Raw genomic sequence first — 26,887 nt, forward strand, 5'->3', positions numbered from 1 at the left:
CTAGGGTTGCTGTAACAAAATACCACAGGATAAGTGGCTTAAACAACAGAAATTTATTTTGTAACAGTTCTGGAAGGTAGAAGTTCAAGATCAAGTTTCTGGTGAGAACTCTATTCCTGTCTTACAGATGGCTACTTTTCACTATGCCCTCTCACTATGTCCTCACATGTCCTTCCTTGGTATGTGCACATGGAGAGAGAGAGAGAGCAAGAGAGAGCACAGCGAGTGAGAACTCTCTTGTTATAAGGACGCTAATTCTGTCAGATTAGGGCACCACTCTCATGACCTCATTTAGCCTTTATTACCTCTTAAAGGCCCTGTCTCCAAATACAGTCACACTGGGGGACAGGGAAAGGAAGAAAGCAATAATAAAAGGTGTTGAGTCCAGCTGGGAACCCTCTAAGAGACCTATAAAACAAAACTCAGAATTGTCCTCCCAAAGAATGAGGAAAGTAAGGTATTTATGCACCAATTCCCACCCCTCTTTGGCTGAAGATTACTCCTGGGCATATTAACCACCTGGCACTTCTGGTCTGCCCTACCTGCTGTCCCAGCGCGCTCCCCCAGCCGCTGTCCTCAGGCAGAATGATGCAGATGCTAGAGGTAGGAAGCCTGGGACAGGTAGGGGAGCAATTCCCCAACTGTAGATGACCTCATAGATGGGCCAAGGAGACATGGCCAGGACAGCAGCAGCGTCTGCTACAGTGGTTAATGGTGGAAAGTTTAGGAAGTTTTCAGTGGGCTGTGCTTCCTGCCATGTGGAGGAATCTGGTCTACAGGGAAAGAGAGAGAAGCAGACTTTCAGAGAAAGAGACGGAGTTAGTGACAGCAGTGGAAGCCCTAATTCCAGCTGCCTGTGAGGCCCAAGCCCCAGTTTTGTCTGTTCAATTAGTATTAGATTTTTAGGGTGATTAATTTCTGGAAGCAGCAACAAAATTAAATACTGTTCTAAGGAGAATAACATAGAGAATAATATGACTGTTCAGATGTGGAATATATCAAAAAAGTCCTCCTAGACCTGAGGACCTAAGAGAAAGCTGTCCTTGGGTTTTCAGGAAGTTTTACCTTCACAGCTCCAAACGTAAGATCTGATTAAGCCTGAGACCCTTAGACTGGAAACTGATCTTCACAACCAAATCCCTGTAACCCAGATCAATCCAAATCAGAATCTGACCCATTTCAAGTAAATCCAACAGGTTTTATGTTCTGTATTTCACTTTCTATTATTCTTGTTTATTTTAGTGAGTTTATTCTGTCCTGCCCCTTTTGGAGGAAGCTTTGCCCCACTATAGCTCTACACAATGTGCTTGAAAGCATTATTTTTACAATAGTTATTAGAATTCATTCAAACTATAGGGGAAAAGATTTTGATCTGTAGTTTTGTCTCTTCTTTCTGGATAGGTGACATCACCAGAACAAAAGATCTCCACATTAAGCCCTGTTTCTACTTTACCTTTGAACTCAAGAGATGAAGACTTCATACTGGAATTCTCTGAGGAGTCCCTGAAAGCAAGAACTTTACCTGGTGATTTTCACTTTCTCAACTTAGACAGTTGCTACCATATGGCTCTAATCTGTCTGTCCATGTAAAGTGAAGTTTTTTATTTGAGAGATTGTTACTAAACTAAAAATAATCTTGAAACCAGATTCAATGTCTTACACCCTCAAACCTTCCTACACCCTCTCTCCCTTTTGACTTTTTCTATTGGAGACGGCTCTTATTTTCAAATACAATACTCCCAGCTTTCTAGTTCCTTCTTATTTCTTCTCTCATCTTCTCATCACAGACCTCTAAAAGTGTCTTCTACCATTGCCAACACTTCTCACAGCTGTAACTCCAGAGCCCCGCCCCTCTATAGCCCCTTCCCCTCTCAGGGAAAGGATTCATTGTGAATGTCTGGTCATGGTTGACCTTAGCATAACCTCTTAGTTCCCCTCTTTTGCTTTGGGATCCTGGCAATATCAGGGAACTCTTCAGTTGCTGCTACCTCAATTGCATTCTCAGGCCTCTGTGTTTTCATACATTCTGACTCTTCCCTGTGAGTAATTTCCTGCTTCTTGATAAGTATAATACATTCTGTAGGATCCCTTTCGCTAACTTTTCTTTTTCTCTCTCTTTTCTTGTAATCTCATCCATGTATCTTCCCTTGATTCTGAAGTTATGTTGGGTGAGGGGTGAAGTTGTAGATAATTTTTTGGTCCTGGGTGGATGATATAAAAATAAAAACTAATGTGTCCGGGTAGCTGGGTTGAAGAAGGTTTAGTAGGTGTGGTTGATAGAGGAAACAAGGTAGGAAAGAGTCAGTGTGGGAGCTGTGGGTATCTAAAACAAGTGAGGTGACAATGGCCTGTAGATGATTTACACAGTTATACCACGAATCTTTTACTATTTAATGAGGTTTTAACTTTTCTGTCAGTGTTGCTTGATCAGCTTGTTAGAATTACAAGGTAACAGTTTATAAAAAAATATCATTGACTCACCTGCTGTTCTACTACCTTCCCAAGTGACCTCCAGAGTTTATTCCCAACAAAATAGAAACTCTATCAAGAAGGTACATTATTATAAAATAGGCAACCATAGCATTTCAGAGAAAAACTTTAAGCTTATGTAGTTCCCATGCAGTATTATTCATTATTTATTCAACAAATATTACTGCTTTTTACATTTTCAGGAATATATCAGTTACTAACAATGCTGACAGAAGGAATTATAAAACTCAGCCAAAATCTGCCATAACATGAGTTTACCAGAGTTGAACTCTTATCACATAACAATATATCAAAATAAAGCTAAAAGTCTTCTTTACCCTGAAGGTCAACATATTAGTCTGTGAATGTAATAAATACATAAAGGAAGTTGCAACACATCGATAAGTAAACCTTGAACTTCAGTCTCTGGAGAATATAAAGTTGAGAACAAAAAACTAGTTCTGGGTTCTTGTCTTAACTCTGCCAATTGGTAGTCATGTTACCTCTAGGCCTTGTTGGCAATCTTATCTATAAAATGAGAATGATGGATCCCTTCTCGGCCGTAAAATACTTTGAAAACTTCAGTGTTATGTAAATATAATGTAGTAATTGGTGGGGCGGTGGTGAGTGGAAATTCTTAGCTAAGAGGGAAAAGAAAAAGAGAAGGATTTCAAGTTTATTAACCTTGGAAAAGTTTCTTTATTTTTTGGAGACTAAAACCATTAAAGTTTTTTAAAGGAAATGTGATATTTTTGTTTGTTTTGGTACAAGGCATGTTGGTACTTTTTGCTTTTTTGTATGGATACCCACTGTTTTCTAGAGATTGGGTGATGTCCGTAATACATTTTTATTTAACTAGCTTTTTTTTTCTTTAGTAATGAAAAAATCGAGTTCTCTGGAGGATAAGAACCTTCAAAGACTTTCATTAGAAAGTGGAACCCGAGTTCCACTTATTACTTTGCCACCTGCCAGTGGGCCACCTGATGTAGATTCTTGTTCATATGTGATCGACTGTGACAGGCAAGAGTCTTCTGGTTCTCCCATATTCAACTTTTGTGAAGAGTCAGAAGTTCCTTCTTTTAGCTTTGGGTCAGAGGACCAGAGCGAAACTTCTATCTCTAAAGAATCTAAGGAAGTGACTCCGAGGGACGTTTCACTTTTTGATAATATATCTACTCAAAGCAAGTGGCTGAAATATCAAAACATACTCCAGTGCAACTTGACTACTCCAAACACAGTTGATCAGAAAGTAACAGATGGCTTCTTTGCTGAGGCTATTTCTGGGATGCATTTTAGTGACACGGGTGAAGGACAGAGTGGTGCTGTGAATGAAAGTTCTGTAGACTCTGTGCGTTTGCAAATCATGAAACACATGCTTCAGCAACAGCAGCAGGATTTTAGCAGTCAAGATTTGGTTTCCAGAAAGAAAGCGTTTTCTTTGAATTTAAAGCAGACTTCTAAGACTGAGGAAATTCAAAATGTGTTAAGAGAGTATGCCTGCTACAACTGCAGTGTAACAGATTTTCAGGTGAGGAAATGTACCAGTGTTTTGCATCTTTTTTCCAGTAGTTGTTATCTGAGTTTCAACAAAAGAATTACCAAAATCATGTAGGTGCAATGATTTTAGTCTCGGAGCCAATGGCTTTGTTTTTTTGGTTTTTTTTTTAGAGTTTTCCAAAACTCTTGCTACACTCACATTTTCTTTGACTTATCTTTCCTAGAGTTTGTGAACGTTAAATGAAATTATATATTTGAAAGTGTCTGGTGCAGTATCTGGCACATAATAGATACTTAATAAATTATAGCTCTGTTTCTACCATCACTTCCACTACTACTGTTACCATGATTGTTTTCATTTTTCACTCTCAGCTCAGTTTTGCTGATCAGATCATTATTAGGGTAAAGATACATCTTATTATACATTGGTTACGAACAATTCTTACTATAGTTGTAACCAGAAATAGAGATACATAATGATTCACTCACATCAGTTAAATTTTTCCTAGCAAAAATATTTAAAAACTTATTAAGGGGCAGACAAGAAAAGTTAGTCTTATTTATCATTAAAAGTGCCATGGCATAGCCTTTCTTGCTATACTTAGTTTCTCATTAAAAATTAGAAAATGGTTTTCATGGATTCTGGAAATCAAAAGAAAAATTTGTTTATTTCCTTTAACATATCTATGGAATTTGCTTATTAGTAAACAGTATTTTTCTGGAGTTGTTATAATAATTTGAATTATTCCATTTCAGGAGATAAATGACTCCGAGCTATGCTTCCCAAGTGGGCAGAAAATAAAATCTGTATATCTTCCCCAAAGGCAAATTCACATACCAGCTGTTTTTCAGTCTCCTGCTCATTATAAGCAGATTTTTACATCTTGTCTCATAGGTATGACTGTTATCTTTTTATTTTATTATGATTGATTGCTACTTAATGTAAATAGTTTAGCTGTAAGAAAGTGTATCTTTTATGAATTTTTACATTAAATTGTCTACTTGAGATTTGTTATTTTCTATATATTTAATCCAGTTTTTGACAGCAAGTTGTATTTTAATTTCAGCTCAAAATTGAGTTTTGAGTGGGAAATGACAGCATTATCTTTTTCAAGGTGTAGTTTAAAAAAAATTTTTAACTGGAAGTGTTACAGATGGTTTTGTTAAATTAAGTAGGAAATTTTAAGTATGGTGCATAAGTTTGTTTTGTTCAAGAGTAAAACTGGACTTTTAAAAAATGGATGTTAGTATTAGGTTATAGTTTACTCTGTCAAAAGGCTATTTTCAAATTTAGCTAATACATATCTGATACAAATGTGAAATTATTTTGTATTTAATTTTCATCTGTACCTATGTATTTTTTAAAATTATCTTGAAAAATTTTTTTGTAGAACATTTAAATATATTGCTGTTTGGGTTGGCACAAAGGTTGCACAGAGCTCTTTCAAAAGTTGACATATCATTTTACACATCATCAAACAGAGACAAACTGAAAAATGTAGAAAATAATGTGCCATCCTGCCATCATCGTCAGCCTGCAAAACTTGTCATGGTTAAAAAGGAGGGTCCAAATAAGGTATTGTTCTCTCTTCCCCTCCTTTCATGAGACAAGTAAGTCTCATAAAAGGCTTAGGTACCTATTGCTTTACAACAAGCTTAAAGAGTAAGTCTTGACTGGGAGCCTTCTGCTTGAGACATTAGTAACTAACATATAGTAAACTCCCAATACATTTTTCCTGAAAGATGATTTGCATTGGACGATACAAAAATATGAGTTAAAATCAACCTTCAAGTTGCTTAGGAACTTGTTGCACAGTAGTGGATGGAGAGAGATATATAAAAGGAAATTTTATATAATACTGTAATTGATAAAGTAGGAGGGATATGCCCAAATTACAGTGAGAGCACTGAGAAGGGAATATGTCCCAACCTGAGGGCTTAGAGAATGCAGAGATGAGCCTGAAGGAAGTAAAGGTTAAAGCTGGTCTACTATGTGATCCCTAGTATGAGTAACGTAACTGATAAGGCCAGGAGAATAGAAAAGCATATTGATTTAATTTATACTGCTGATAACATTATTATGGAAGAAGTTAAGTTAGTAAAATGTTTGTAATATTGACCGATGGTTTGTACTCGTAAGACTGTGCTTTCACTCATAATAATACAACTTTCCTCCATTGCTTGCATATTCCACTTCATCATTAGTTGAGTATGTAAATTTGGTTTTAAATTTAGTTTTCAAAAGCAAGAATTCATAAAAATATTATAACCATAGAATAAAATATTATAGAGCCACTAAAAGTGTTTTTTTTTTTTCTTTTTAAGATTATTTGATGACATGGTTGTCATGCTCATAGTATGTTGTTGGGTATAAGAGTTAGGTTATAGACTAGAAAATGTGTTGTTATCTGAGTTTTATTAAAACAATATACATGTGTGTATCCTTGTGTGTGTGTGTGCATGCTTGCACTTACGTGAGTGAGAAGAAAGTCTGGAAAGAAATGCACGAGGGGCTTCTCTGGTGGCGCAGTGGTTGGGAGTCCGCCTGCCAATGCAGGGGACGCGGGTTCGAGCCCTGGTCCGGGAGGATTCCCACATGCTGCGGAGCAGCTAGGCCTGTGCGCCACAACTGCTGAGTCTGCGCTCCAGAGCCCGCGAGCCACAACTCCTGAAGCCCGGGCGCCTAGAGCCGGTGCTCCGCAACAAGAGAGGCCACCGCAATGAGGGGCCCGCACACTGCAGCGAAGAGTAGCCCCCACTCACCACAGATGGAGAGAGTCCACGCACAGTGACAGAGACCCAATGCAGCCAAAAATAAATAAATTAAAAAAAAAAAAGAGTAGATGTTAAAAAAAAAAAAAGAAATGCACGAGATGTTCCCTATAGTTGTTTTGGGGCAGCTTTCAGGTTTTCTATAGTGAACATGTTAAGTCAGAGATCAATAAATATTATTTTTCAAATAAGATTGAGTTTTCAGAATAGTGTAATTTTTGATAAAAAGTAAAAAATGAAAAGTAGGTGGTTTTAAGTTTTAATTTATTATTTAAATTAATAAAAAGATTAAGTTGTATAGCGGCTAATTTATTGGAGTACATTAATGCCAAGCAGTCTATAAAAGTCTTGACAAACATAGTACAGAAACAGTAATAAATAAATAAATAAATAAAAACATTATTTTTCTCACTAAAGTTTCAATATCTTTTTCCCCTTAGGGTCGTCTCTTTTATACCTGCGATGGACCCAGAGCTGACCGATGTAAATTTTTCAAGTGGCTTGAAGAAGTGACCCCAGGATATTTAACACAGGAAAAATCTCTACCTAGCATGGTTTTAAATGATATAAAAAGTATTGGCTTGTACTTAAGAAGTCAAAAGATACCCCTCTATGAGGAATGCCAGCTTTTGGTGAGGTATGTTTTATGGTGCCAAGTAATTGCCTCTAATTATATCAGAAAATAGTAACCTCACAGAATTATGATCAGTTTTCAAAGAGACTGAGATAGGAAGAATGTCTAAAAGATAGAGTACCTCATTTTTTATGACTATAAAATGGCAATAATTCCCTAAAGCTATTTTTGGCCCCCTCTAAACATTGAGCATTGTCAGCAATATCAGGATTACTGGCAGGAATGCCATTTTTCTAAGCATTTTTACATATAATCATAATTCTAAGGGAAACTCTATCAAACAAGTCACAAAAATAATTTTTATCAGCACAGGATAATACATATTGGTCATTCACAAGCCTGAACTACATAGTTTATAGGATGATAGAATGCTACTTTTTGGAAACATGTCTTACAAAAGTTGGATTACCCAAAAAGTAAATATAATGAACATTTGCATGGTAATTTGATAATAACAGCATTTATTGGGAGTTTGTACATGCCAGGCACTCTTCTAAGCACTTTGCATGTATTATTTCATTTAATCATCATAATTTATAAGAAATGGTAATATGATAATTTATTATTCCATTTTTACAGTTATAGAAACTGAAGTACCCTGTCTTTTAGATACTATTCCTATCTCAATCTCTTTTAAAACTAATGATGTTTCTGTGAGGCTTGCTATTTTCTTCCTTTGACACAATGTATTTTTATTGTGTATATATGTATGAAAGTATATAAACATACACATCCCTGGTTCTTCCCTCTTCATACTGTATTTTAAAGATTTTTAAAAAAAATTTGTACCTTCAAACTTCCAGTTATAAAATAAATAAGTCCTGCAGATGTAATGTATAGCATAGTGACTATAGTTAATATTACTTTACTGTATATTTGAAAATTGGTGAGAGAGTAAGAGCTCATTACAAGAAAAAATTTTTATTTGAAAAAAATTTTATACACGCAATGAGTTCTTCAGTGCTTTTTTAAAAAATTCAATTTATTTAAAAATAAAAACTTCATCCATTTTCTTCACAAGAAAAAAACTTTGTGTGGCAATGGATGTTAACCAGACTTATGCTGATAATTTCACAGTATATACATATATCAAATCATTATGTTGTACACCTGAAACTAATATAATGTTGTATGTCAGTTATATCTCAAAAAAAAATCATACCTTAATATTCAAATTCACTTTTGTCTTTTACTCATTTTGCAGAAAAGGGTTTGATTTTCAAAGAAAACAGTATGGTAAACTAAAGAAGTTTACTACTGTAGATCCTGAATTTTATAATGAACCTAAGAGCAAACTTTATCTTAAGCTGAGTCGGAAGGAAAGTTCTTCGACTTACAGCAAAGGTAAGTTGATCTGATTATGTTGTGGCTGCGTCTAGCCTTGTATCTCAGTTACATACAGCCCTGTAAATTCTTTATATTAAAGAGATTTTTAAGAGTACAGTTTCATAGTACATATTGTGAATTATTGTATAATAAATTAGACCATTTCTAAAAAGCATATTTTATTTTATTCCCCCCACCCCTAAAAAGCATATTTTAAATTTTAGTTTTTTTAAAAGCTTTATTATAGGCTACCAAAAACTGTTTAATTTTGGTTAAAGAGTCACACCAAGCTCTTGGCATCATAAGTGTACTGAATGAACTGTATCCTGAACCTAATATAAAAAATAAGCTGAAAATGTAATGAGTTTAGTGATACTTCTGTCATTGCTGCACAATATGACAACCTTGGACCCCAAATTTTGTATATTTGGAAATAAAATCCTTAAAAATTTTTTTCTTTTTTTGGCTGCGTTTGGTCTTTGTTGCTGCGCACAGGCTTTCTCTAGTTGCAGTGAGCAGGGGCTAGTCTTCATTGCAGTGCGCAGGCTTCTCATTGCGGTGGCTTCTCTTGTTGCGGAGCACGGGCTCTAGGTGCGCAGGCTCCAGTAGTTGTGGTGCTCGGGCTTAGTTGCTCTGCAGCATGTGGGATCTTCCTGAACCGGGGCTCGAACCCTTGTCCCCTGCCTTGGCAGGCAGATTCTTAACCACCACACCACCAGGGAAGTCCCTAAGTTGGGTTAATTTTTATCTTTGGTTTCATGACCTACACTTGTCATTGATCCTAACCTAGCTTGCTTTTGTTATTTGATTAGTTATTTTAAATGATATAAGAAACTTTGAATCAACAAAGCAAAGCTAAATCTAGTACCTTATAGCTACCTACATTTTTAAAAAAATACATTTATTTATTTATGGCTGCATTGGGTCTTAGTTGCAGTGCACGGGCTTCTCACTGCGGTGGCTTGTCTTGTTGCGGAGCACAGGCTCTAGGTGCATGGGCTCAGTAGTTGTGGCAGACAGGCTTAAGTTGCTCCGCAGCATATGGGATCTTCCTGGACCAGGGCTTGAACCTGTGTCCCCTGCATTGGCAGGTGGATTCTTAACCACTGTGCCACCAGGGAAGGCCGGAATGTAGTTTTCTTTAAACAACAAGTTTTTTCCTTCATACTCATAATGGGTCAAATAATAATGTGATTAAGTTATATAATTATAATAGCAAATACAACTAGTATAAATAAGTTTTAGAACAAATGCAGTTGACTCTTTGTAAACTCCACTGATGGTAGAAATAGTGCATAGATATTCTGGAAAGCAGCCTACTAGCTATGAGTGCTCAGTGTACTATGGAGAAGAAAGGAGAACGTTAATTAATCTGGAACATATGTTAAGTGGAAGTCTGTTAAGAGAACTTGTATTCTATCCATGGATTGCCAACTTTATTTGAGCATAGAAACCTTTACATGGTGGAGCATCTTTTTAGACTAATATTCTACCTTGAGAAAATCAAATGTAGCTATAAGAGAAAAATGAGTTAGATGTTATCTTTGCTTTATTTACAGTTTTTTTTTAAAATTATAAAGTAACTTTAAAAACATTAAACTAATTGAGTTAAAAACATGGGAATGAAATGTTATGTGTTTGGGTCTCTGGGTGGAATCTTGTTGGTGATAATAACCAAGTTTGTTTTTTTGAGAAATAATGTAGGACTAAGCATTAAAGAAATCCAAGGTAGCTTTGGATGGAGCATAGTTCTGAATCCTTTAAAAGTGTTTGTCTTTTCAGATGATCTTTGGGTGGTTTCAAAAACCCTGGACTTTGAATTGGATACTTTTATTGCATGTAGTACTTTCTTTGGTCCATCATCTATCAATGAGGTAGAGCTACTACCTTTGAAAGGTTATTTCCCTTCGAATTGGCCCAGTAACAGTAAGTATTATTATGCCCATATTAATTTGTATTAAAAAAGAATGAAAGACATGTGATGCACTGTGAGCAAGAATGCTAACTTTGTGTGGGATTGATTAAAGCCAACAAAAAGCATCCACCTCTACTTCCTATTATTGTGTACAGTATTCTTGAAATGTGTATGAAAGTTGAATATCTAAATATTTCTGCAGCTCAAGTCCTAGAGGGCTAACAATATAATAAAATCTTGACCCCTCACTTAAGTATTTTGTTAAAGTTGAATTTTACATGGTATATACCCGATTTCTAAAAATATAAATATTAAACATATAAATAAGAATTTCCTTAAATAATTTCTTATATCAAGTTCCAGTTCTTCATTTATTTAATCCTCTTGGTTTATTATTCTAGTAGTATACATTTAGTAAACAAATCATTTATTTTTACATTGAGAAGGTCTTGTAGATTTTGCAAGAGATTTCGTGAGCAGTTGAGCAGGAGGGTATGATTTTCATTTGAGGCTATTTTATCATCTGCCTTGAGAAATTCTCAATAAGACAGTAGGCTATGAGCCTTACTTTTCTTTTAATAAAGGAAGCTTTAGTAAGCTGAATCCCTGTCCAGTTCTATGAATCTGTATACTTCTCTATACATTTTGATCTCTGGAGTAATTTCTGATGGTCGAATTTGGTCCATATCTAATTAAGACACAGCATTTAACGACCCATTTCAAATATTTCATAGACATTTTTAACTTGATTTTTTTTCTTTTAGAACTGAATAAACCTAGTCAACCAGCTTGAGTTCAATAAGAGCCTAATTAAGTGAACATTTGTCATTTTTTGAATGCATATTTTCATATTTGTTGCAGTTGTTTCCTCACCAATAAAAGCATTCTAATTTTCTGCTTTCCATATATTCCTATAAAATAATTGAGGAAGAAATGCAAGAAAATGTTAACAAATTCCATAAACACTACTGTACAATGTATGCTGATTAAATCGAACTGGCTGTTAAGCAGTGTCACCACACCCTAACTCAAAACAGTTATTCTTATTCATTAACTGACATATGGAAGTCCAAATTTGATGTTAAGTTATGCAATTTATAAAGTATGAATGAGCAGGTAGTATAGTAGTTTAATGGATAAAAGGACCTCTGCATGTACTTAAGCGTTTATTTTATGTTGTGTGATTAATTCAGTAGCTGAACTCTGAGTTATGTGTACATTTAATAGATTTTTTTTAATGGTTCATTTCATTTACATTAATGTTAATTTTCTGCATTCTGTCTACAGCAGTGGTCCATGCATTATTGGTTTGTAATGCTAGCACAGAGCTGACCACTTTGAAAAATATTCAGGACAACTTTAATCCAGCTACTCTACCTCTAACACAGTACCTGTTAACAATGTAAGTCATTATTTACCTTTGGGTCATTGGTATTAAAAAATGATGACTAATTGTAAATATGAAAATGTAATAAAAGTACATTACATAAATTTTTGCCAACAAAGTGTTAATTTTCTTTCAGTGATTATGAGGTTACTGTTTTGTCAGTGGTTCAAAAGAGAAAGGGGAATACACATCATTTCCACCCATTCATCTATCTGTTTGTTTATTTATTGTGGTAGAGTCTAGTAAGGGTTACTGCAAGTCTTTTTCCTTTGTCAAGGAATAATTTCCTAAGGGTCTTTTGAGTGTTTTTATTTATTTATTTATCTGTACTTTCATGCTACAAATTATTTAACATTTAAAACATTTAAAATTATATAACATTTTACAGCTTGAATCCAGGATATATATATCGATACTAATTTTATTCTTGACATAACCTATATCTCATTTTTAATTTCTCAAGCACCATGCCCCTTTTTTAAAAATTGGGAGCGACATTATATTGAATTCACTAAAATGATAGAAAAAGTCTAGTTTCTAATTTGTAATATTATGATCTAACTTGTGGTATTTCATTTTTTTTCACCATAATAAAGTCCTAGGTAAGAAAAATAAATATCCTTATCCATTATGTCATTTATCTACTTTGAAAGGAATGCATTTTTTAAAAAATTTATTTATTTATTTTATTTTTGGCTGCTTTGGGTCTTCATTGCTGTGCGTGGGCTTTCTCTAGTTGCGTGAGCGGGGGCTACTCTTTGTTGCAGTGTGTGGGCATCTCATCACAGTGGCTTCTCTTGTTGCAGAGCACGGGCTCTAGGCATGCGGGCTTCAGTGGTTGTGGCTCGCGGGCTCTAGCGCGCAGGCTCAGTAGTTGTGGCGCACGGGCTTAGTTGCTCCGCGGCATGTGGGATCTTCCCAGACCAGGGCTCGAACCCTTGTCCCCTGCATTGGCAGGTGGATTCTTAACCACTGCGCCACCAGCAAAGCCCAGGAATTCAGTCTTAATAGAAATAAAACCAGTTTATTGCAGTTTTACCTTAAACGGAGACTATATTAATTACCTAAGTCGGTTTTGTTTAATAGAACATGGGCTTTAAGTCAGTATATGACTTATTAGCTGTGTGCTTTGGGGGAAAAATGTTAATATTTCTGTACCTCTATTTGGGATAATTAACTACTTAGTACTGTTGTGAAGATTGCACCAAGTAACATGTAAAATGCTTAGTATAATGCCAGCACATAGTAGGTTTTCAACAAATGTTAATTCTCTTCCACCCTCCTCCAAATTGGGGTATATGTTTATTTGTGTCTCCAAAAAAATGTTAGCTGTGATGCTTATAAAGTGAAGGCTAAGTTATGACTAGGTCTGCTCACCTATTTCAAAAGCCTCTCATTTAAAAAAATTTTCATTTGCTTAGGTCTTCATCAACTACAATGAGCAACAAGAGAGTCAATAAGAGAAAATTTATCCCACCAGCCTTCTCGAATATCAGCACAAAATTTGAACTACTCAGTATAGGAGCAACATTGCAGTTAGCTAGTGAGTTAATTCAGGCACACAAGTTAAACACGGATCAAGCTACAGCTCTAATTCAGATAGCTCAAATGATGGCATCACATGAAAGTGGTGAAGAAGTGAAGGAACCGGGAATTCATACCCTCCCTATCACGATCATACATGGTAAGAAGCAAGAAAAGAAAACGGTTCTAGTAAATACATTGTCATATAAGCTTTTGTAACTCAATCTGCTCGCTTATAATTTCCTAGTCAGACAAGATTCCAGAGTAACTCTACATTTTTCAAATCTGGACCCATTTTAGTAAACTATTAGATGAGAGCAGAACTGACCACCCTAAAAGGGAGAATAGGCAGCATATCTGATGAATGGGTAGCATTATACTCTCATTATCAAAGTATCCAGATTTGATCTAGACATCTACGTGTTGCTCTCTATTAATTCCTAGTCAGCTCACCCTTCATCCTTCATAGTAGCTATTCCAAACCTTCATCCTTCCCATAATACCATCCTTGCCCCTGCCCCACTCTCTCTCTCTGAAATTGATTTTGTTTCTAAAATAGGAAATGGAGGTCATAATAGAAACTCGTTTCAATGTCCTGCCTTCCTTTTCCAACTTACCTAAGTATGGACCTATTCTTACTCTTCTGGTTCTGTCTCAGTGAAGGAGCTTTACTTTCTCCTCTTCAGAGCTACTACTTTTATCTGGAATCTGTTCCCTCTTTAACTCATTTCCTCTCACAGACCTTTTCCCTGAAGCTGATCCTACTTTTCGTCCTATTTTGAGGATTTGCTTCACATCCACTCTGTTGACCAAGCTAGACACTTGGGAGTCATCCTAGATTATTTTTCTCCCTAGATTAAGTGACTTTTTCTTAACACCCCTCCATCTCTCTGTTTCTCTCCCCTCGTCAGATCAGTCACTGAGATGTCCCTTCTTGTTTGTACCCACTTTTCATATTGATTCTCTCCTCGCCAGCTCATTTGCACCTCCTCAATCCAAGCCTTCATCATGCCTCCATATAGCCTAGTTGGTGAGACTACCCTGTAAAATGGGGTTTGATAATAGCATCTGTCTCATAGGTTTGGAGGATTAAATGAGTTAACATAAATAAAGGGCTTAGAGTGGTGTCTGGCACATGGGAGGCACTTAGTAAAGTTGGCATGTATTATTGTTATGATCACCTCACACAGCTTTCTAATTGACCTACCTTTAGTTTTACCCTTCTTCATATTTTCCCTCAAGTAGTTTTTCTAAAAAAAAAATCTGACTTAGTTCCATTACTTAAAATCCTTCGTTGATTTCCCCTGGTCTTTAAGATAAAATTCAAACCTTTAGCCATAGCAAGCAGAACTCTTGTGATTTATCCCCTTGCCTACCTTGTCAGACGGCCTCATCTCTTGCCTGTTTGCTATAGGCTGTATGGAAATACTTGTCAGCTGTGTGCTTTGTCATGCCTCTGCCTAGAATGACCCTCTCTTTAACAGGATATCTTATCCTGGAAGATTTAGTTCTGTTACTCTTTTTATTTTTAGGAAGCATTCCCAACTCCACCAAAGCAAAGAGAGATGTTCTTTCTCTGATACCAACAATGTTACTTACCATATTGTTTTATCATTGTTCTTTGCTTGTCTATCTTCCTAAGTAGACGATGGTCTCATTAAATATGGAGGTCTTTTGAATAATTATCTATGTATTTATCCCTTGTCCTAATTAAGCACATAGTGAGCACTCAGTTAATATTTTTCAATAAATTACTTAAATGAAGGAGAGAGGGAGATGGATGAAATATTTCTTGTGCTTTTCAGAAATTTATTTATGATATTGCCTTTATTTTTTTCCCTTTCAAAATAATTAGGTGTTTTTGGAGCAGGAAAGAGTTATTTGCTGGCAGTGGTGATTTTGTTTTTTGTGCAGCTATTTGAAAAGAGTGAAGCTCTTACCGTTGGAAATGCAAGACCATGGAAAGTTTTGATTTCTTCTTCTACTAATGTAGCTGTTGACAGAGTACTTCTTGGGTAGGTATCACAGGTATATTTCAGTACCTAATGTTTTAGGTTATTGTTGAGAGAGGTAGATCACCATAGGCCCTGAGTGTCCATGCACATTTTTCCTGGGTATGCCAGACATGCAAGGCCTTTATCTCTGACTCAAGAACCAGCATCCATGAAACAGTAACAGGCTAACTTATTAGTTGCTTGTGTAAAAATTTGAGTCCAGCCCAGAACGTGTATTGTTGGGGGAGGAATCTACCGTGCAAGGCCCTGACCACTCTTACTCAGCACATTTCGTAGGGTTGTGTCTGCAGTGAGCAACCTTGACTGATGAGGTAGTATCTCCCTCCCAGACAAAGAGCAGGGTTACTTACTGCTTGTTATAAAAATAGTGGATTCCCAAGCTCAGTGTTCCTTTCCTACAACTCAATCCACTGCAGTGCAGGCGTCCATTTGGATTCTGTGTCTCCTGATAGGACAAGGGGACCAAGGGAAACCACAGTAGATATGTTGGCACTTATGCTGCTTCCTGTGCCATAAGTAAAAGTCCTTTGTCTGTGACCCAGGAGCTTTGGGTTGTTACCTTGGAAGTAGGCTAAAATTGCAAAACCAAGTCATGGGTTATTCTCTTATCCACCTGCCTATATGAACAAATAATAGTAAAATAGCTGAACAGTTTGATTAAATTATGTTTTTGGTTCAATAAGAGGGATCTACCTTTAGTTTTACCTTTATCCCATCCCTGTACCAAAATTGTCAGGTTTTGTATTTGATTTTATCCTACTTACAGACTAATAAGTTAGCCTGTTGCTGTTTCATGGAAGGCAATAGCACAATCTGTTTTACAGGTGTAAAATTTTTGTGTAAATTTTATTAAAAATTGGGACTTCCTTGGTGGTCCAGTGGTTAAGACTTGGCGCTTCCACTGCATGGGGCGGGTTTGATCCCTGGTTGGGGAACTAAGATTCTTCATGCCGCAGTGTGGCCAAAAAAAAAAAGCAAAGAAAGTATTATGTAATGTTTTACCAATATTCCAATGTTTAATGATTTGAATTTCGCACAAATGATAAAGTTTGATTAGGAGAAATAACCCGTTATTTGTAAGTGTAGACTTTTTAAAAATTAACTTTTATAATTATATAAGTTAATGCTTATGGCAGAAAATATGCAAGACAGTACAGAGAATATTTTATTATATTTCTTTACAGACTTTTAATACATATACACACACTCATTTTGTTTTCCAAACTTAGGATTCAACAGTATATATTGTTTTGGGTCCTGCTTTTTTTTTTTTTTTTTTTTTGCGGTACGCGGGCCTCTCACTGTTGTGGCCTCTCCTGTTGCGGAGCACAGGCTCCGGACACGCAGGTTCAGTGGTTATAGCTCACGGGCCCAGATGCTCTGCGGCATGTGGGATCTTCCCGGACCAGGGCACGAACCTGTGTCCCCTGCATCGGCAGGCGGACTCTCAACCACTGCGCCACCAGGGAAGCCCTGTCCTGCTTTTTTTTACTCAGTGATTATTTCTCTATGGTATTAAAGCTTAGAAACCAAAATTTTTCATAGCTTTATTAAATGCAATGATTTTCTTATACGATAAGCAATTTTTGATCAGTAAGTTCTTACCAGATTTTTGCCATTATAAATAATATTGCAACCAAGTTCCTTAAACATAAATCTTGGTATCCATTTCTTATTCTTTACTGAAGAAAACGTCCTAGGCCTAGAATAAAAGATATGAACATTTTTAAGCTTCTTAATATACTTTGCAAGATTGCCCTCCAGGAAGGTTCTACCTGTGTGTACTCTTTCTTCTGAGTAAGCGAAAACAGTGGCTGAGGACATTTTCTGATTCAAGATAATGACAAGTTACCTGGAGACTAAACAGCAAAGAACTTCAGATTGCTTAGCCTAAGATTAAAATTTAACTGTAGACTGTCAGAAAAGAAAAATCAAGAAGCTAGAAGAGTAAGTACTAACTACTGAAAAGTAACAGAAAACACGTAGAAGAGATTCTTTAGGGCTTCCCTGGTGGCGCAGTGGTTGAGAGTCCACCTGCCGATGCAGGGGACACGGGTTTGTGCCCCGGTCCGGGAAGATCCCACATGCCGCAGAGAGGCTAGGCCTGTGAGCCATGGCCACTGAGCCTGCGCGTCCGGAGCCTGTGCTCCGCAACGGGAGAGGCCACAACAGTGAGAGGCCTGCGTACCGCAAAAAAAAAAAAAAAAAAAAAAAAACTACAAAAAAACAAAGTTGCTCCTAAAGACATAATAATATGGAAAGCAATAGCTACCATATATTTAGCATCGAGATTTAGTAGAAAGAGTGTTAGCTTCTTAACATACCTTATCTTGTTTAATACTCATTACAGCTCTGCACAATATCTTATGTTAGAGATGAGGAACTGAAACTCAAGTCAGGTATTTTGCTGAGGCCACATAGCTAATAAGTAGACTCCCAACCACTGCGCCACCAGGGAAGCCCTGTTTTTTTGTAGTTTTTTTCTTTTTGGCCGCGCGGCTTTTGGGATCTTAGTTCCCTGACCAGGGATTGAACCTGGGCCACAGCAGTGAGCCAAATCCTAATCACAGGACCACCAGGGAATTCCCAGGGCAATTTTACTTGTGATAAATTCTAACATAAATATTTTATGAACGTTTCATGAGCCCTCAACATAAGATGATACATATTTTTGGGCTTCCCGGGTGGTTCAATGGTTAGGAATCCGCCTACCAATACAGGGGATACAGGTTCGAGCCCTGGTCCGGGAAGATTCCACATGCTGTGGAGCAAATGGGCCCACGGGCCACAACTACTGAGCTGGTGCTCTGGATCCCGCGAGCCATAACTACTGAGCCCACGTGCCACAACTGCTGAAGCCCACACGCCTAAAGCCCGTGCTCCGCTATGGGCGAGGCCACCACAGTGAGAGGCCCGCGCACTGCGGCAAGGAGTGGCCCCTGCTCGCCGCAGCTGAGGAGGGCCCGTGCACAGCAATGAAGACCCAATGCAGCCAAAAATAAATAAATAAAGTTAAAATAAAAGAAAATAAAGGCATGCTTTTAAAAAAAAGATAATACATTTTTTAAAATTCTCTGAAACACATTTTATAAAAAAGTCTTTCAACTACATTATATTTACTTTGAGGTTAGCCATTTCACATTGAACTACATAATATAAAATATACAGTTATGCAAAGTTAATTTTAATAATGTAAATATTATGTGAAACTTTTAGATTCCATTTTCTAAATAATCAGAATCTATTTTACCCTGTTTTCTTTAAAGGCTTCTTAGTCTTGGATTTGAAAAGTTTGTCAGGGTTGGGAGTGTCAGGAAGATTGCCAAGCCAGTTCTACCTTACAGGTAAGAACGCTAAATTCCAAAAGTCACAGAATGTTCACAGAAGTATAATTTTATATAAGTCTTACCTTAAATCTGGTTTCTGAAGAAGACTAGAGAAAGCTGTATCTTTTTCTTGGTGTTAATTTAGGAAATCTGTATTTTACTTTTTTGTGATGCTGTGAAAATGGAATCAAAGGGTATTCTTTTATGTAATTCTTTTTTAAGTTTGCATGCTGGCTCAGAAAATGAAAATGAACAATTAAAAGAACTACATGCACTCATGAAGGAAGACCTGACTCCTGCGGAAAGAGTCTATGTGAGGAAAAGTATTGAGCAGCATAAACTGGGGACCAATAAAACCTTGCTGAAGCAGGTGAGGGGAAACAGTTTCAGTTTGTCTGTTTATTTATTTAATTTATATATACGATTCAGATCCCTTTTATTCCTGTTGATAGGAGTATTATTCCTATTTATTTCCCTTAAATAAAATAAATGACTGTGATAGCTCAGATTCAACTGAAGTGTGCCTGTCTATCCAGTGCACGTTTTATTGCAAAGCGTTCTTCAAATTTGTGAACACATCCAACTCTCCGTGACAGTCATCTTTTCTCTTTCTCCCTATGTGTATATCTTTTTATAGGCTTAAGGGGAAAGTGAAGAGGTGGGAATAGATTCCTGGGAAGTTAAACGAAACTTGGCTTTTTTCTAGGAGAAACAGAGGAAGAGAAAGTCTGACACTCGGCAAAATATCCAAGTTCATTTTTATCTTTGGTGCTTTCCTAGAAACCAAACCAATCCTTTCAGGGTCTGTCTGAAATCTATCCTAAGAATCTAGGAGGCTCAGACACTTAATCCCAGGTGTTGGGAACCAACACTGGACACATAGGGTCTCCGGCTGCAACAAGTAGCATCATCTCCTTCATCAAGTTCTGATCCAGGCCAGTCTGGGTGTCAGCGGGGAGGAGAGAAAGAAGTCATTTAGTAGCTTTCTCCTGTGAAAGGAGAGCCTGGGGGGAAGAAAAGGGAGTGGAGGAAAAGAGGGTTGTTGGCTTGTTGGACAATGTGGACATGGGTCCACTTTTTCTGCGAGAGATTTGGGACAGTCAACCTGTTTGGGACCCTGTTTTGGTCAGCTATTGCTGAAATCATGTTGCTTAACAAACAAAATCTCAATAATTTAAGACAACAAACTTAACAACTCTACAGGTCATTTGGTGTGGGTCAAGCCTCTCGTTCTGAGAACAGTTGTCTGTGGCATGATGCCCCTCTCCTGACAGCACAAGTGCAAGAGGGCAGGCAAGATCATACAAATACGTGTAAAGCTTCTGTTCCCAGCACGTCAGCTAACATTCCATTGCTATAACAGGTCATATGGCCAAGCCCGACATCAGGGGGCAGGGAAGTATACTCCACCTACTTCCCTGGTGGGAGACACTGCAGAGGCACGCAGCAAAGGGTGTGGATGAGTAATACTGTCACGGGGAAGGAGGGAATTGTAAATAATAATCTACAACAAGTTTGGGTTCTAGAAGTCCTCGGAAGCCTTCAGACCAGCTTTTTATTATCTGAGTTATAGACTTACCTTTCCTCCCTTCTCCCCAACCAAATCCAGAGGGGCTTAGTTTGACTACATTCAATTAATGCAAATAAGTCATTTATGTAAACTACTTACCGTTTTACATCCTCATCCAGCACATTGATACGTAAGAATAATTATTAATGGTTTCTTTGATACCTTTCTAAGTGAAAGCCCGGTTTACTATAAACTATTGCTCATTGGTATCACCTGTTCATAAATAAAACTCTTAGAGGAATTTCCATTTCTTATGTGGGAATAATGAAAATGTAAAGTGGCCTATGATTTCTGATTGCCAGTGATTAAATTAGGACCTGCTCATTTCTGATTTTAGCCTGTAAGTTCTTTGGTAAATATATTCTCTTAATTTGTTTAATAGTTGTTAATGAATAACATTCTTACTGTAATAAAGGTCCGAGTAGTTGGAGTTACCTGTGCAGCCTGCCCATTCCCATGCATGAATGATCTTAAATTTCCTGTGGCTGTCCTGGATGAGTGTAGTCAAATCACAGAACCGGCTTCCCTCCTTCCCATTGCAAGGTAACCTAAAAGTTCTTTTCCAAAGATGCTCAGATGTTACAATTATTTCAAACATTTCCTCAGTTCAAACTCTTCCCAGACTTTTGTGAAAATTCCTAGCAACGCAAGTACTAAACTGATTTTTTGAAAGAATCCAGAGGGAAATTTGAGGGAGGGGTTAATGTATCAAAATTTTGTTAGATCACCGTTGAGGCAGTTGGATCACTACTTGGATCACAGTTTAGACATTCTTAAAGCCTTGAAAGTTCAAGTGCTAGGATTCTACTAGAACGTTGGCAGGCTTCTCAACCAGACTAAAGGTGCCTCTTTAGTCATAGTTTAAGAACCTAACTCTACTGAAGAATTTCTTTAGTTCCTTACCTTGATATAATTCCAGTGTTTAGGTTACAAAAATATTTTTTAGATTATGAAAGTAGATAAAGAAAAATAAGTTGAAAATGAAAATTTGTCTACTAAAGTTTAGGAAACTATGAAATCTTCTAAGCTGTCTCAGCCAATTGAAACACTGTGCTTTCAAAGCATCTCTTATTGAGGAATCCTAAAGGTAGTGGAAGGAGTACTAGACCAGACTCAGTAGGCTTCAGTCCTAGGCTTTGTTCTGTCCCCCTTGTTGTTCCGTTTTCTTTCTTTTTTAAGTAAATATTTAATCTTCTGATTTCCAGTTCGTAAGTGTTGAAAACGCACAAGAAAGATTTTACTTCACAAGTACTTTTATGTTAATATATTTTGATTCAATATATATGGCAATAAATCTCCACACGTCATAACCAAAAGTATGTTTTCTTCCCCTTAAAAAATGGGGATGTAACATTAACAACCACTGTAAAATAAAGCACACAGTTATTTTGGTGAATTTACAGTTCTTTTTTCCCAGGTGTAAGGATGAGGGAGTAGGGCATCAACTGTCACGATCTGCCCGGGACTTGGGAGGTTCCGGCATCATGGGGTCTTCAGTGTTTAAACTGGGACAGTCCTGGGCAAACCAGAATGAGTTGGTCACCCTACTCAGGAGCCAGGGATGGAGAAAGTAAGGCCCTGCATGAGAGGGTGGAGGGTTAATACTGTGGAGCACCTACTGTCTACTAAACACATTACATACTTTATTAAGTCCTTACAACAGCCATGCATGGTATTATTATATCAAGATTACTGATAAGAATAGTGAAGCTGTAGAGATTAAATAACTTGCTGTGTCCACACAATATAACAGCGAAAATTTGGATATAGGTTTTTCTTCAAAACTTGGACTTTTCCCCACTATATTCTATTCCTATTTAGAAAGACATTTTACCCCTGAAAGCCTAATTTGCTTCATCTCTAAAACAAGAGTTTAAGGCAGATGACTTCTAAGAATGTTTCTAAGTTTATAGATTCTAAAAATCATTGTTTCTCAAAGTGTGTTCTGTGAAACACTAAGTCCTTGCAGAGGCAGGGGACACTTACTAGGTTTTATGTGGAAAAAAGTAAAGTTATGTAAAGGATTCTTTTTTTTTTTTTTGTGGTACGCGGGCCTCTCACCGCTGTGGCCTCCACCACCGTGGAGCACAGGCTCCGGATGCGCAGGCTCAGGGGCCATGGTTCACGGGCCCAACCGCTCCGCGGCATGTGGGATCCTCCCGGACCGGGGCACGAACCCGTGTCCCCTGCATCGGCAGGCGGACTCTCAAGCACTGCGTCACCAGGGAAGCCCAAGGATTCTTTACTGCACAACTTTTTAAAGCCTTTTAATACACTTATTATCACTGTTAAGCCTTGTTAGTTCTGAGAACGTGTCATGGTATTCAAATTCTTTGAAATACATTTTAGAAAATAGTGCAGTAAATGATGTTAATGCATGTTTCTCTCATTGCTTAGATTAATTTTTAGAATTCTGTTTTTAGGTTTGAGTGTGAAAAGCTGATTCTTGTTGGAGATCCCAAACAGCTCCCTCCTACTATTCAGGGTTCTGATGCAGCTCATGAAAATGGATTGGAACAAACGCTTTTTGATCGACTTTGCTTAATGGTACTACTGCTAAATTCATACAGAACTATCATTTATTGATTATACACTGTGTAGGTTGATAGAAAGTGAAAATATTAGAAGAACAAGTCCTTGCCCTAAAATTATTTTAATTGGAATTGTTTAGAAAGTACTCATCTTAAAGATAAGTTGAACCCTAATAATTTAAGAATGAAATGAATCTTTTCCCTGTGTACTTTCGTAGTGGGTAGTAAGTATATTGATTTTGCTGTAAAATAAAAAAAAAAATCTATATGTCTCTGTTATCCATGTCCCCTATTGTAGAGCTGTTCTAGAGCTCTACTTCACATTTTTTTTAATTTAAAAATTATTAATATAGTCTTAAGTTGAGGTGACATTCACGTAACGTAAAATTAACCATTTTATAATTGCTGTCATTTGGAGGCTCATTCTTCCATTTTTTTTCACTGGGATGGATGCAGATTTGGGGGGGCCCGGGTTTATACATTTTGGAAGTTCACTTTCAATGATGCAAAAATTAAAATTCAAAAGTGAATATATATTTAAATGTGGAAAGCAATCATAACAATAAATTTTACAAATCATCCCCCCCAAAAAATTAACCATTTTAAATGAATAATTCAGTGGCATTTTAGTACATCCACAGTGCTGTGCAACCACTACCTCTGTCTAGTTCCAAAACATTTTCATCCCATCAAAATAAAACTGTACCCATTTAGCAGTTACTCTCTATTCCCTCCCTCCAGCCCCTGGCAAGCACCAGTCTGCTTTCAGTCTGTATGGATTTATCTTTTCTGTATTTATCATACGGTCTTACAATTTTCGTATCATACACAGCTTGAAATCATACAATATGTGACCTTTTGTATCTGGCTTCTTTCACTTAGCACGACATTTTTGAGGTTTATCCACACTGGCGGCATGTAACAGTACTTTTACTTTTTTTTTTTTTTAAGTACATTTACAATGTAGTGCAACCATTACCCCATCCTTTTCCAGAACTTTTTCATCAACCCAACAGAAACTTTGTACCTATTAAACAATAATTCCTCATTCCCCTCTCCCCTGAGCCCCTGGTGACCCCTATTCTACTTTTGGTCTCTATATTTGCTTCATGTAAGTAGAATCATACAATATTTTCCCTTTTGTGTCTGGCTTTATTTACTGAGCATAATGTTTTCACAGTTTGTCCATGTTTTAGTATATGTCAGAATTTTATTCCTTGTTAAGGCTAAATAATAGTCCATCGTTTTATGTGTACACCACATTTTATTTATCCACTCGTCTGTTGATGGACATTGGGGTTGTTTCCGCCCTTCAGCTATCGTGAATAATGCTGTTAGGAAAATTGGAATCAATTATCTGTTCAAGTCTCTGCTTTCAGTTGTTTTGAGTATACACCCAGAAGTGCAACTGCTGGATCTGATGGTAATTCTATGTTTAACTTTTGAGAAACTGCCAAACTCTTTTCCATCGCTGCTGCTCCATTTTACATTCCCGACAGCAATGTACAAGGGTTCTAATTTCTCCACATCTTCACCAACACTTGTTATTTTTCATTTTTTAAAATAACAGCTATCTTAATGCGTATAAAATGGTATCTCATTGTGGTTTCCCTAATGTCTAATCATGTTGAGCATCTTTTCATGCACTTATCTTTGGAAAAATGCCTATTCAAGCCCTTTGCCTATTTTTGAATTGGGTTGTTTGTTGTGTTGTTGAGTTGTAGGAGTTCTTTATATACTTTGGATATTAATCCCTTATCAGATATATGATTTGCAAATATTTTCTTCCATTTGGTGGGTTGTCTTTTCACATATTTGCCCTAAAAGAGTATTGGGGATTGATTTTTTTCCTCACATATTTCTCCCCCATAGAAGATCCTTTGTCCATGTGATCACTAATCCTGCATTTTATTACATATTATTAGAGTGCCTTGTAACTATTCAAAATGTTCAAACAATATTACAGAACATTTTGCAAATAAAGAACATACTCAAGGAAAGCCCTGAAGTAGATGGGAGTTGGTTTATGATGTATTAAGAAAATCGGAAACTTCTTTGAAGATTCAGAATGAAAAATGGCTTGTACCTAAGGAGGATAGTTAATGAGTTATCAACAACAGCTTCTAATTTTTTTAAAGATTTATTTTCAATTTAGTGTTAGGCCAATTCCATATAGATTATGAAAGCATGATGTTAGGTACCATACTTATTAGATAGTCTAAGATTTGTTTATATTTTATAATTTTCTGGTATAAAAAGTTTACTATAAAAATATTTTTAGTAAATTCAAAAAATTCTTTTTATTCATTTTATCATGGTTGTAATTTACTAAGATCACAATATGGCAGTATTTTTAAACTTTAAAATATTATTGTGGATTTTTTTTCCACTAAGAAAAAAAATGCTGTTTTAATTCTTCATTTTTCTGCACTTAAATTTCTTAGGGTCACAAACCAGTTCTATTGAGAACCCAGTACCGTTGTCACCCTACAATCAGTGCTATTGCTAATGATCTGTTTTATGAAGGAAACCTCATGAATGGTGTTTCAGAAACAGAGAGGAGCCCTTTACTGGAATGGCTCCCAACCCTGTGTTTCTATAATGTTAAAGGACTGGAACAGGTAAATGACATTAGTGTTGATAAGAGTCAACACAGTTTAGTTTCCTGTTTTAATTTTATTGTTGTTGTTTGCATGCTTTTCATGGTCTTTCCATAGTGTTTCTGGGAAATGTCATTTAGGTTCTGTTTCTTATTCCAGATTGAAAGAAATAACAGCTTTCATAATGTGGCAGAAGCTGCTTTCACACTCAAGCTGATCCAAGCACTGATTGCAAGTGGAATAGTGGGCTCTATGATTGGGGTGATAACATTATACAAATCCCAAATGTACAAGGTTTGTATTACCTATTATGATATTTATCATTATTAAATATAATTTCATATTATAATATTTTATATTACATTTGTAGTAGTTTGGTTTGTGTTGCTTTGGTGCTAGAAAAACTGTAGTACTGTAGTTACTGTACTGTAGTTACTATATTAAAACAGCATTCAGACTTCTGTCTAGTCTGGCTTTTTTTCTGTATAATTAAATGTAAACCTAACAAGGTTTAATTAAATTCAGTTTACAGCTGTTGGGGCAAAAATGCAAATAAACAAATTAGAGGGAAGGAAATATGGTATATGCTTTGTGTTTTGGGACAGATGGGATTGAATCTGTTTTCCAAAATGTTCTTTCATTATTATTACATTTTATCAGTAAATCAAAGATAGATACCAGATATTAATCTACACACAAGCCAGTTACTTCTAACTAGTTTTTATTTATATTTATTTATTTTTAGTATTTTTCATCTGTTTCATTTAGTTTATCAGCTCTAAATCAGCATATCTAAATAAGTTTCCTAGCAAAAGATAAATCATCACTTTGATTTTGTTTCATAACTTACATTATCATTAGTTATTTATCATTTCAGAAATTAGCCAAATCTCTGTGAGTAATAAAAAAGAAAATGAAAATTACCCACTATTAGTTAAATGATGACAGCTGCTGTGGGTAGGTTGAGAGGCGTAGGTTCTTCATGACCTCTGCACCACATGAGCCTTGTCTTCTTTCCTCCACAGCTCTGTCATTTACTCAGTGCTGTGGACTTCGACCATCCTGATGTGAAAGCTGTGCAGGTGTCCACAGTAGATGCTTTTCAGGGAGCTGAAAAGGAGATCATTATTCTGTCCTGCGTAAGGACCAGACAAGTAGGATTTATTGATTCAGAAAAAAGAATGAATGTTGCATTGACCAGAGGAAGGAGGCATTTGTTGATTGTAGGAAATTTAGCCTGTCTGAGGAAAAATCGACAATGGGGGCGTGTGATCCAACACTGTGAAGGTAAAATAAAAATGTATTTAATTCAAGCATTTTG

The 26,887-nt window shown here is 36.5% G+C and overlaps 1 protein-coding gene and 1 long non-coding RNA gene across 5 annotated transcripts in view; one reads left to right on the forward strand and one right to left on the reverse strand.

Moving 5' to 3' along the window:
* The window catches only part of ZGRF1 (zinc finger GRF-type containing 1), a 70,836-nt gene that overhangs the window by 43,378 nt on the left and 571 nt on the right, over positions 1-26,887 (forward strand). Inside the window, exons 13-29 of the mRNA XM_060299094.1 lie at positions 1,402-1,525; positions 3,345-3,997; positions 4,723-4,861; positions 5,358-5,542; positions 7,179-7,375; positions 8,577-8,716; positions 10,481-10,624; positions 11,901-12,015; positions 13,422-13,684; positions 15,380-15,539; positions 18,806-18,883; positions 19,088-19,235; positions 20,851-20,978; positions 22,859-22,982; positions 25,411-25,587; positions 25,726-25,860; positions 26,592-26,853. Coding sequence (XP_060155077.1) covers positions 1,402-1,525; positions 3,345-3,997; positions 4,723-4,861; positions 5,358-5,542; positions 7,179-7,375; positions 8,577-8,716; positions 10,481-10,624; positions 11,901-12,015; positions 13,422-13,684; positions 15,380-15,539; positions 18,806-18,883; positions 19,088-19,235; positions 20,851-20,978; positions 22,859-22,982; positions 25,411-25,587; positions 25,726-25,860; positions 26,592-26,853 — 3,172 coding nt within the window. The remainder of the gene's footprint in view (positions 1-1,401; positions 1,526-3,344; positions 3,998-4,722; positions 4,862-5,357; positions 5,543-7,178; positions 7,376-8,576; positions 8,717-10,480; positions 10,625-11,900; positions 12,016-13,421; positions 13,685-15,379; positions 15,540-18,805; positions 18,884-19,087; positions 19,236-20,850; positions 20,979-22,858; positions 22,983-25,410; positions 25,588-25,725; positions 25,861-26,591; positions 26,854-26,887) is intronic.
* Positions 17,781-26,887, reverse strand: part of LOC138842698 (uncharacterized) — a 42,440-nt gene continuing 33,333 nt past the window's right edge. For 2 of the 4 annotated variants that reach the window (XR_011377469.1, XR_011377471.1), the window contains one exon: positions 23,895-26,676. This is a non-coding gene — a long non-coding RNA (uncharacterized lncRNA). Of the gene's footprint in view, positions 22,014-23,894; positions 26,846-26,887 lie in introns of those variants that run through there. The other 2 variants (XR_011377472.1, XR_011377470.1) reach the window with 2 other exon arrangements.

Source organism: Globicephala melas, chromosome 5 (genome assembly GCF_963455315.2).
Source record: "Globicephala melas chromosome 5, mGloMel1.2, whole genome shotgun sequence".
Taxonomy (NCBI): Eukaryota; Metazoa; Chordata; class Mammalia; order Artiodactyla; family Delphinidae; genus Globicephala; species Globicephala melas.